We start from the raw sequence: 12,073 nt of genomic DNA, 5'->3' as shown, positions 1-12,073 counted from the left end.
TATGCCTTACTTGGTAGCATAATCCTGTTTCTAATTAAATGGCAAGAGAGTTTGGTTTGTTTTCAGAAATATCCTACTGTATTAAAAAGAAAACCCAAATCATTTGGATACACTTGCCTCTGCTTTTGTATCTACTTTATGTCCATAGGAGATAAAGTAAAAGAAACCAGGCTCGGTTCTGCCTGATGGTTTGGAAAAATTGATATTGGAAAAATATTCATGGATTTAACATGAATATACTGACATCACACTGAAAACACTCGTAGTTTCTTGCTGCTTTACAATTCATATGCACCCCTGGCTATTTCCATTTGCTCTCCTGATCTGTAACTGGCTCTTGAAAGTCCTGCTTTCACATTCCTAATAAAATGTTTCCCTGAGATCCAAGGCTCAGGAACACTCCTGCCATGGGCATCCTGCCCCTGATGCACCGGGGTGTCCAACCCACCCACCCCAAAAAGCCACGGTGACGAAACAAGGATTACTTATGGCAAGGCTGTAATTATTTCCTGATCAAAGTTGAAGCTTGGAGAGCCAAATTTCTTCCCATCACTTTTTTCTTAGACATCTGTATTGGACAGAGCACAAGTGGGATTAATAAACATTAGGTGGATGTGTAGTTTCACAGCCAAGTGTGCTCAGCTGTGAGACAGGGAAGGTGCTAATCTAATATGGGAAAATAAAAACTTCGAAGCTGGAAGCTGCTCTGATGGAGTTAAAGCTTAAATAATGTGGACATTAAAGGAAACTTTTTAACAGCTCCTCTGTATCTCAAAACCAAGTAGCTTGAGTTACAAGTCCTGACCAAAGACAGCTGAGCAGGGGGGCATTTTCACCTGGTATCTCTGTGATCCAGGGATACTCAGGATCTACCCCTGATCCTCTTCCCAGTGCTCTTTTTCCCAAGTCTAAATGGTTTTGTCGGTCCCACAAGAACGTTCCATTTATATGCCGATGGTAACAAGTCTATCAAACCTTTGCAACTAATTAAAACCTACCAGCTTTCCTCAAGCAGCTAGTTAACAAGGGATGTAATAAAAAAATCACCAAGCTGGATTTCAGTAAACCAGAAAAATTTAAATCATTTGTTCTAAGCAGCTGCAAAAAAATGCATCTGCTGTGGCATTTTCACTTGAGCCTGTTGGTTTTGCATTTGAAGCTTGAGGGTACTGCACTACCAGTAGATCTCTAAAATACATACTTTAATATTTATGCTAAAATATACACTAATATATGAAATATATACTTTAATATTTATGAAATATTTCTAGATGGAGATTACAACGCCAAAGGAAAGACCAGTTATTTAGTACCTTTACATTTTCCCATGAAACAAACTGAAATTCTTTCCAGACTGAGTGTTCATGACACAGACAATGTAGCATTCCTTCTTTTTAGGGATAGAAATATCTGATTTATTAGTTTTTGTATTATTGTTGCACTTGGAGCACTCTTGATAAAACAGCTCCTTGATACTGGAGCAACATTGGGAAAAAAAAAAAAGGGTTGTACTTTCCCAAAATTTTATGATCTTAGTGCAAGTCAAGAGGTGGATGTGAACACACAGGGGGTGCAAGGTAACAAACAGATACTATTAGACAGTGATAGGCAATATTAACACCTCAGCATTGCTAAAAACACCCCCAAAATAACATTATATCATCCCCACAATCCTTAATTTTTGTGCCAAGCTGGACCAGCGTGGAGGGAATTCCAAAGAACTCTGCTATGGCAGGAAACATCACCACAGCACTGAACTTCCCACCTGCAGGAAGCACAGCTCAGTGAAGTGCTGAGTCCCTGCCCTCCAGTGTGCTGCTGTAATCCCCTGCAAGCTCACAGGAATGGCCTGTGGATGGATTTAATACAGTTTTGGAGTATTACATTGTCTCTGTCAATCTCTCTTCGAAATCACACAACAAGTCACACCAGAGGAGACAAAGGGGAAAAAAAATTCATGTGTGCACATGTGCAGGTTTATTCAGCAGCGTCTTCAGCAGCAGCATTTGAAGCACAGTTTTACTGATGCTCTCTGGTGTCCTCAGCAACTCAAATACCACATATTTAATTGGGGAGCGCCCACCTTTTCCAATTTAAATGTCAGGTTTGGAAAATCACAGTTGGAAAACGCCTTCTGTGCTTCTTAAAGCAGGGAATTTCTCCTTGCACGCTTTGCACCGAGAACATCGGGGAACGGAAAGGAGATGCAGGGTTTATAAATATAACACAGGGAAGCACAAAGCCAACCAGCACGGAGAGCTCACTGCAACTGTCAGCCAGCAGGGAAAAAAAAATAATTACATCTTTCTGGCAATGATTCATAGTGAAAGCCTTTGAAAAAAACCCTGTGCTTTCTGCCCTGAACGTTGGTAAATAGTGATTCTGATGAACTGCCCGGAGATTAAAGTTATCTGAGGGATGACTCCTCTGGAAAGGTCCCAGCTCCCTCAGGGTTAGGGGGTTGTAAATAAAATCACCAATTTGGGCCATCCTGGTGGTGCAGAGGGCTGCTGAGCATCTCTGAGGTGTCTCAGCCTCAGGCACAAGCAGCCAAGGGAACAACGCTCTGGGGTAGCCAAGGAATCCCTGCAGGCTGCAAAAGCCCACGTGTGGAATGATTGAGCTCATCCCTTCAGCTGAACCAGGCAGCGTGTTTGGGACAAGGCTTGTGACCTGGGAAAGCAGGAGGACAATGGCCACTGAGCCTCCAGGAAGCCCTGCTTGGCTTCCAGGAAGCTTTGCTTTGCTTCCAGAGTAGTAGGGATAATGTTTGTGATGGCAACAGCAACGTCTCTCTAGGTGGTGGAGGAGTGAAGAGCTCCCTGGATAGCAGCACCAACAGCTTCCTCTTTGGAGAGAGACTCTTCCCAAAAAACTTAACTTTCAACAGGTTTAGAAAAGAAAATTAACAACAAAACCCAATCTCAAGCCCCTTGGCTGTGCAGAACCTTGCTTTGACTACTGAATAAGCCACAGGCCTTTACTATGGGAGTGGGGAGACCTTCTTGGAATAAATCCCGCACTGGTGGAGAAAATTTGGAAGAGCAAAAGCTGCTGGGTGTCATTAGGAGCCAGGTCAGCCTGGAGAAGAGGTGATTCCAAGCTGCAGGAAAGTGGGCAGAGAAGGACAGAGCAACCCCATCCCTCCCCAGGGATGTTCCAAGGCCCATCCCCCCCTCACTCTCAGTGGGCACAACTCCCACGCTCTGGGAATTCCAACTACTTGCATTTCCCCAGCTTTACCACAGGACCATTGGCCAAGTACCATCCAAATAATTTTAACCTTCCTCAATAAAGTAAAACTCAACCTGGAGAACAGGTTGATGTAACTTCATCATTATTACAGGAAAAAAAGCAGTTATGTAAAAGAACAAACAAGTTTGGGGCGGGTGTTTGTGGCTGTCACTGTCATCCCCAGGGTGGGTGGGAAGAAGGTGAGCTGCGTGCATATTCCGCTTTTATTTCCTTTTTGGCAGAAATAGAGCACTGCTTAGGCAGAATTTACATCCGAGTTTCTAATTTAGCATCAAGGTTGTTGAAGGGAAAGCAGCTTGAGCTTATCAGGAGATTAAAAATAACATCAAAAGCAGCGTCTGAGACAGGCAAAGCCCCAGGAGTTGGTGCTGCAAAGGGCAGCAGGTGTGTTGCTCTGCTGTGGGATCCATGTACACAGCTGGTTTTTCCAGAGAATTCACTGACTGGACCAAAAAGTAAAAAAAAAAATTTTAAAAAATAAAAAAATCTGCCATTTCCTAGATGCAGCCTAATCGGGGTAGTCACTAAACACAACATGTGTGTGTCCCTGCACAGACTTTGTGACAAAGAGAAGAAGAATTGGTCGCCTTTCAAATTCTCCAGAAGTGATGGAGGCCTCTTTTGTTCTCTTGATAAAAGAAAAACAAACAACCTGACCACAAAAATCACAGGCTGCCAGCAAAAAGGCAAGTTCAGATACAAGGAGGAAATCAAGTGACTGATTTAGGTTTATTGTGACAGGTTGTAGTCACTGGGCTCAAAAATTAGCAATTAGAGCCTAATTCAGAAGCAAATCAACCAAGGGTTCTTTCCTTGTTACCCTTCCTTTTAGTTTCCCAGCCCACCTAGTTCAGGAAATGCTGATTTTCCTCTATGGATGTGTCAGAAACCAGCAAACCTTCCACAGTAGTTTTTCAGCTACAACTGAGATAGACCCAAAACCACCTCTCTCTACTTGAGTATTTCAAGAAAACCCATTAAACAGAGAAAGGTCGGTGATGATATTAATAGTAGGTGGGGTCTTGGCAAATTTCTGACATTCAAACATCTGAATTATTTTTCTCAGCAGAGCTTGGCTTGTTAAAGTGAGAAAAATTGGGGCAGGGGAGCCACGAGCTTTTTTAAAATTGGGGACTGCTCTCTAAACACATTTTGGCATGAGAGCGTTTCCATCGTTCACAATTTCATCTCCTACAGGTTTCACAGTATATGTTATTTAAAGAAATTCATTTCCTGCTGAATGATTTATGAGGGGGAAACAGGATGCCGAGGGGAAATAAACGCATCAAAAGTTTCCAATCTGAGCATTTGCCATGGGGTTATTTCCTCACCCCTTCTCAACTCATCCTGATATTCCTTCTCCCGAGCAAAAACACTGGCACAGTTGCTTGAAGATTTTAGTTTCCATAGAAACTGTTGTTGGCTAAAGTAAATACAAGATGGTAAGAAGTGTGAATTCCCTCGTCCTGCGAGCTTGCAGCTGCCAAATTTTCACCCCGTGACCATTCCTCAGGATCTGCTGGTGGCTTGACATTTTTAGCCACGACTCCCTTTAAAGAGCACGGACCCTCTTCTGAGTGGCACTTCCACGATCTGCAGGTGGTGTGTGAACATCCAGAGCTATTTCCACGCCTGGCTGTACAAAAGCACGTGTTTCTTTTATTTTGCAGACCTTGACACTGAACTTTACAAGGGAGAACACGTCTCTGGGTCTGCACATCAACACCGGGCTCCAGAGAGGGCTGCCAGGTAACGTGTGAACAAAGGGAAACAAATCCTTGCCTCAGCACAACTCCTGATTTTCACGTTCCTTCAGCATTTCCAATCACAAGCGTGAGCCCTGAGCACCCTGCTGCTGAGTCCCCAAGAGCAGCACATGCCACGGCTGCAATTATGGGCAGTCACGTCCTCGGAAGGAAAAATTAACTGCATAATAATCTCCTGCTCTCGAAATCCCTCTTGCTCCCTTTCCTATCTGATTCTAATGCAAACTAAAAGGGCAAGGTCCTGATAATCATTTTATAACTCCATCACTTCTGTATAATTTCACTGTATTTTGAATTCAGGCCCTTTCTCCTAACATACACAGTTAATGTGGCTTTTCTCATTCTCCTCAGAGCATTACTTTAATTTTTCTTCTCGTGTAGAGAATCTGCTGCAGCGCCCTGTTCTGCCTGAGATTTGCCTTCATTCCAAGGAATGAGCCTTTCCATGTATATTGCATTGAGACAGCAAACTCTGTTACTGCTTCTGAAAATAGCAGCTGAAGGGAGACAGAAGGAGCCGTCCCTGACAACGCGCAAAGAGAAGGCGACGCTGAAGCTTCTCCGAAACACGGGGTCGTTCCAGTGCACTGCTGACTGACTTGGGATTGCAGGGCAAGCTTTTCATCTCCCAAGCATCAGGTGATCTGGTGCCCACTAGAGAACATCGTTAGAAACCCAAGTTCCTGTCCACGTGGTAAGACTTCATTGCAGCACCCCAAAGTGTGGGAGCACAGATAACAGATACCAGTGGGTGATAAGAGCGTGGCCTTGGCTCTGGGACCATGGTCAGCTACCCTGAGCTCCTCAGGAAGGTCTTTCTTTAGCCTTTCTGAGCTACTCCCTCACCCAGCAACAGTGCTGGTGCTCTCCTCTTAAGTCTCCAGGGAATGGAAAGAGCAGGAGAGAGCCTTCAGCAGATTCTAATAATCATCACAAACCAGAAGCTGGAGGAGGAGATGGAGTTTTGTACCCTGAGTGCCTGCACAGCTGCAGCCCAAGCTCTAACCCTGAGGTGATCTCAGCTCATACCTCGTGCTACCTTAACGTGACAATTCTGGGATTAAAGCTGCACTTCCGTGTCTTCAAGGGAACTTTTAAGGCTAAACTTTTAGGCTATTCCTAAGAGGGAATGGAGAAAATAACCAGACCTGCTGGATGAGAAACCCAGAAAGATCCAACAACAAACATGCAAGAACAATCACCGAATATGTGTGTCTGGACTCCTGGAGAAATGCTGTGAAAAGTGAATGTCAACCAACAAGACGGAAGGAGAAATCAAGAAACCTTTTGTGTTTCTTTCTCTTCTACAGAAATTAGGAAGGTACACTGAATGCAGCATGAGAACAGACTGTTTTTTGGTTACTAGGACTGCCTTTAGTCCTCTAAAATCATTGCTTGCTGCTGGTCTTGTGTAGCAGCACAATGGGTTCTGGAACCTTACTATGGGTGTTGTTAATGACACTGAAATTGAGTTTATGGTAAAAACAAAAAGGAATTGTTCTTTTTTATTTAAGTTGAGGCTTATTTAAAAAGACACTTATTTCTATTGAAGGTAGCAGTAGATCAGAAATACACTAAATGAGGTTTAAAGAGTCCCATTAACTTAAGTTCTTAATGACAACCCACTGACAAAATCTACTTTTAGCATTCTGAAAGTTGCTCCCACCTGGAAGCGGAGCTGTGGAAAAGAGCCTCTGAAAAGCTGGGAACTTCGGCGAGTATCCTCCATACACAGCCAATATTCCAGGGGTTTTACTAGAAACCTCTGTGCAATCACAAGCTGCTGCTGCTTGACTCTGAGCCAAGCCTTCCTGCTGTTACATTAGTTTTAGATCCTCTGTGGAAGTGACACAAACAGGGCTTCTGTGACATTCCCTCACCTGCAGCCGCCGCTCCTTTGCTCGGCCCCACAACACGGATCAAAGCAAAACTTCCATGACTGGCCCCAAAAGGAGCATTTTTTTTTTCTCACCATTGGCAAGATCCCCTCAACAGCCAACCCAGGTGCTGTTTTCCTCCTGCCCACACACAGATCAATGACAAAAAGCAAACTCATTCACACAGGTGGTGCATTTCACCACCCTAAAGAGCGGGGATTTTCTCATACCCTTCACTTAATGCCACCGCTGTCAGACCCGTAACATGCTGTAACAAAAACAGCCTTTATGTAACCCAATAAATAAAAGTCACCAAGGCAATAGCTGTGCATAAATTTTAGCTCAAAACATTTTGTTAGAAGAACACGAATGTCCTCTGTGAAGCGGGGAGCATTTTAAAATAATGTCCTAGACATTGTTAATACTTTCTTGCTATTCATCACTGAACCATTAATCATGGTTGCACTCATTTGGTATTAATGTGCACGTCACAAAGTACTTCTGCTGCATTTCAATTATAACTCAGCCTTTAAAATGCTGCCAGCACTACATGGGAAGCTTTGAAAACCAAATGTGAATAGTCTGTTTGGAGATAACTACAAGTGCATTCTGGCACGGAGAGACAACCTTTCACATTCCCAGCTCCTGCCCTGAGGGGGCCGAGGAGCCTGTGGGGCTGTGCCATGTGTGCTTCCTGGGAAGCCACAGCTGTTTTCCTCCCTCAGGATGAGGGGAGAAGAATCATTCCTTTGGGATGTTCAACCACAGCTCAGCAGCAGCAAGGCCACACTCCAAAGCCCCGAAGGAGATTGATTCCTTTTTCCCCCATCACTCCTGTGATTCCCTGAGGCACCGTCTTGCTTCTGGAGCCCAGTGCTTTGGTTTTTTCTCTGATGTGTAGTGTCTGTCCAAACAAAAACACCAGAGAGAATGTATATGTACAGCCTCCTGCCTTTAGAGACTGCAAAGGAGTGTGCAATGCACCAGGGCAAAGCTGAAGGGAGTGGACATCCCGACCCCTCCGATGGTAGCTTAAAAAGAACCAAAAACCTCAAGAGGAAAACAGGGAAATCAGCAGCACAAAATACAACAGGGACCTAAACAAATGTCAGCTCCTTGCCATCAGGGAAGCCAAGAACTTGTAAGCATACCTAGGTGAACCAGGATTTTTGTTCCCTGGTAGCATTTTCCATACAGAATCCAACAACAAGAGATCAACAATCCCAACACTTCCCATCAGAAACCGTGTTACATGAGGAAAAGGCAAAACACTACTTCTTAGCTAAGGACATTTTTTTTCTTTTTTAAATTCTTGTATATCATTCCCTGTTTGTTTTTTTTTTTAACCTAGGTCACCAGTGTAACATGGAAGCACACAGCAAGAATTCCTACCTTGGGAGCTCTGGCATGTTTTCCACATCTGGCATCTTTGACGAGGCTGATATCCAGCAGCTCGGTCTCCTGGAAGGAAAAATTGCAATAGAAATAATTATGACATCATTCCAAGAGCCTCGTTGTGTTATCAGTGTCCCACTTCCCACACCTGGTAGGGGTTTGACTGTCTGCAATGATTCTTGTCCAGACTGGGATCAGCTTCAAGGAGAGCTCTGGTGCACTTAAGTGATTCCAACAGCAACACTATGCAGGTTCCTTTTGATATATAGATTATATAGAAGCCAAGCTGATTTCCTGCCTCACTAAATAGCAGCTGCTCTGCTTTTGTTTTAATCTTTTTAATACAATTTTAGCATTTTAATGCTAGTCACAGTGTGAAAAAGGCATCATTAGAAACAGAGAACCCTGCCTCTGCAACGGAAAACCTCCTTCATTATTGCCAGAACATTTTGAAAAGTGCATATGAAACCCAAGAAGTGTTATATCTACAAAGACAACAGGTTCCAACTATTTCAGTGACTGCTGCTCAGTAAAAAAACATGTACTTTTGACAAGCATTTCCTAGTTCATGAGTTATGGGTTATGCCACTGGAATAAAACTGGCACATAATGACAGCTCCTCTTAGGAAACTCCTGCCCTCCCCCACACACGTGTAACATGAAGAACCTCCTTTCCCTGATTTCAGCATTTGCAGTGAGGAAGGATGCTGGGGATGGGAGCAAGTGCTATTCCTGGCTGCTGGATCCCTTGGAAGCACTCACATCCCCATGGCACCACTCGTGCTTTGCCAGGAGCAACACCAACTGTCCTGCAAGGGCAGCGAGAGAGCTGACCTGATTTAGCATTACTTGACTGTCTTAAAGCACATCTTAAAACTCTCTGCCTCACTTACACCAGCATTTGGACTAATAACCCGTGTTAGAGTGCCTCAATGACAGACTAAATATAGCCTGAAATAAGTAATTGCAAACACTGTGTGGGGAATTTGAAATCTCAGTGCTGGACAAAGCCACTGCTCCTTCTCTTTTAAATTAAAAGAAGAAAAAAATAATAATCCATGGGCATGTTATTTTGCCATGAATTACTTTGGACCCTTATTTTTTTCCCCCCATTTGAAGAAAGATATTTCTGCACAGCTCTTGCAGACCTTTGTTGTCAGTCAAGATGCAAGCTCTACCAACAGATTTTCACATGACTGTACATTCATCACATTCTCCTCTGTCCCCCACAGCAATCCCAATTCCCTACTATTCTGGTATTTCCTGAACTCCACGAGCACCTTTTTCCCCTCTTCAAGTAGCCTGTTGAGGGGAAACGTGGACTTTTGAGATAGTTACTTTTTGTTCTCGCTTGCCCAGAAGAGGACAAGGGTAATGAACCTTGCTGAGATTAGAAAGAAGTATCAGCAGGGTCATAAAAGGTGATATTTTGTAAACCTCTTTAGGATAAAACCCCAAACTCCACCACTACACATGGCACATGGACACAGGCACCCCTCTGGCAGCCCTGGAGCCTCTCACATGGACAGCTGATCACTGTAGCAAAAACTTGCCTACAGCTGTCCCTGTTCCAGCTCAGGAGCACCTCACGGTTTGGGAACTCAGTGTTTAAGCCTAGTCTGAAGCTGATCTCGCTTCCAGATCTCAACTACGTTATTCCCATCCTGCCCCACCACTGGCACCAAGAGTTTAGTGCACCAAAGCCTGCTGGTCTCTCACCACTCAATTAAACAACTGCACAAGAAACACCTAAAAATTGCCGAGGACAGTGAGCCCTGAGTGTCCATCTCCCAGGGTGACTGGTGCCCAGGCCTGGAGGTGGCCACCGCCTCCTCAGAGGGAAACAACTGCACTGCTGAGAAAGCAATGCCGATTTTTCACCAGCCACAGATCTTTCCCTGAGTTTTACAACAACATTCCCACGTTCTCATCATTCCTGCCGTGGCAGAATCAATGTCTTCAGTCCCAGCCACGTTTGAGTAGCACAGTTACATCTCCATGTGTTTTAATTCAGAAATGTGGCCCGTGCCAGACCTCCACCTCCAACAGCCTCATGTGCAGGTAAAGGCAGCAGGTGCAACTCGAAGCAAAGCAATGACACAGTGCAGGGCTCATCTTTGAGTCAATCCACGTGGCCATTTAGATCCCAGCAGGAATGAAAGCCCTGGAATACGGCAGAGCTAAATGTGGGTTTGTCTCACTCAGAGCAAGAACTAAGGCAGGAAGCAGGGCTTAGATTTACCACAACAAACAACACCCACACTCTGAGGTGGTCTCCAGCCCACTGTGAAATGTTCTACAGAAGCTGCAGGCACATGCAGACCATGTCATAAAAATCAGATTTCAATGACTGAAAGGACTAAAGAGTCCTAAAAATAAAGACTTTAACAGCAAACACATGAGGGAAATTAAATATGCTGAAGGAAAACAGATCTTACACAAAGATGCTGAGCCACACACAGTGAATGTCACAAGGTCTTTTTGGTTTGTTTGTTTGCTTGGTTTGGGGTTTTTTTTTTTTTGGGGGGGGCTGGGGTTTTGTTTTTTGTTGGATTGTTCTGGTATTCTATCTTTCTTAAAAAAAAAAAAAGAAAAGCAAACTGAATTAATAACTTATTCGCTTAAAAAAGTACAACTAGGCTTCCTGTTAGACAAACATAAAAAGACCCTTTTAAATGGAATAACACACATTAAGAAGAGACACAAGAAAGGAAAAGGCAGAGACCAGCATTCCCAGGGACAGCCAAGGAATCAGAACAACCCTGCTCATCTCTGCATCCTCCTGGATGGAGAAGGATGAGGGATAGAGTTGGTTTCGAGTTTTGTCTACTACTTTCAAGCTGCTTTCCTGCCACCAAGTCATGTGCAGAAAAGGTGACAGCATGAGGAGCCAAGACATGGCAAGGAGGGTCTCAGAAGAACAGGGGAAGGGTGGAGTTTGGTGGGGCTGCTTGGACAAGACCAAGCAGATCTTGCCAGGGCTGTGGGAAGGGCCCTGAACATCCCCCTTATGGCCCTCCTGCCCTGCTACCCCTCTGACACAGAAAGCAGGGTTTATAATCCTATCCCCAGGATCCTTTATATCCCTGTTTGACAAGACCATTTAATTTGGGGGTAATGATGGAAGTCCAAGGCCTCAGCCACCATCAGGAATCAGCAAGGAATGGTCCAGTTCCCACAAACACATTTGATCCATATGTTCAGGTCTCCAGAAGCAGGAGCCTGACAGGTGCTGCAGCCCATGCTCTGCAATAAGAGGACAAGAGCAGGATCTGCATTCACATGAGTGCCTCTGCAGGCAGCATTTGGTGGGGCTTGGATAGATCAGAATTCCTAATGTGCCATTTCTTAGGAGCTTTTTGGTTTGAAAAAACCTCCTGGAATTCCCTCACCCCAGGCATTTGCTTTCATCTTTCAAACAACCAATTAAGAGGACAGAGATCAACTTCCCCTTAAAGGAGAGAAAATACCATTTCCTATTTCCCTACTGCAAACCACAGGCAGATTCCTGTAAAGGAAAAACACACTTGGGTAATGGCCAGGAAAATGCCCCTTTTCCTGTGCAGCAAAATAGCCCAAGCCCTCCTCTCCCCCAGTCAACTGGAGTTTTGCTAATGACTTCCTCCAGGCAGGCCTGGAGACTGCACTCAGTGCAGGAGGCCCGGAAGCCATAGTAACTGGGGAAAAAAAAAAACCAATAAAAAAATAAATTAAAACCACCAAACCTTCTGCAAGTCCAACTTTGCCCCGTTTAGAGACCTCCAGTCACTGCTGTTGGGA

At 44.4% G+C, this 12,073-nt stretch overlaps 1 protein-coding gene across 2 annotated transcripts in view; it reads right to left on the bottom strand.

Annotated features, from left to right (window-relative positions):
- The window catches only part of PLCB1 (phospholipase C beta 1), a 334,930-nt gene that overhangs the window by 234,066 nt on the left and 88,791 nt on the right, over nucleotides 1-12,073 (bottom strand). For both annotated transcript variants that reach the window (XM_027654013.1, XM_027654014.1), the window contains exon 3: nucleotides 8,291-8,359. In XM_027654013.1, coding sequence (XP_027509814.1) covers nucleotides 8,291-8,359 — 69 coding nt within the window. The remainder of the gene's footprint in view (nucleotides 1-8,290; nucleotides 8,360-12,073) is intronic.

This window comes from Corapipo altera, unplaced genomic scaffold, assembly GCF_003945725.1.
Source record: "Corapipo altera isolate COAL_440 unplaced genomic scaffold, ASM394572v1 70, whole genome shotgun sequence".
Taxonomy (NCBI): Eukaryota; Metazoa; Chordata; class Aves; order Passeriformes; family Pipridae; genus Corapipo; species Corapipo altera.
The sequence above is the reverse complement of the archived record's forward strand: the minus strand, read 5'-3'. Positions and strand labels throughout refer to the sequence as shown.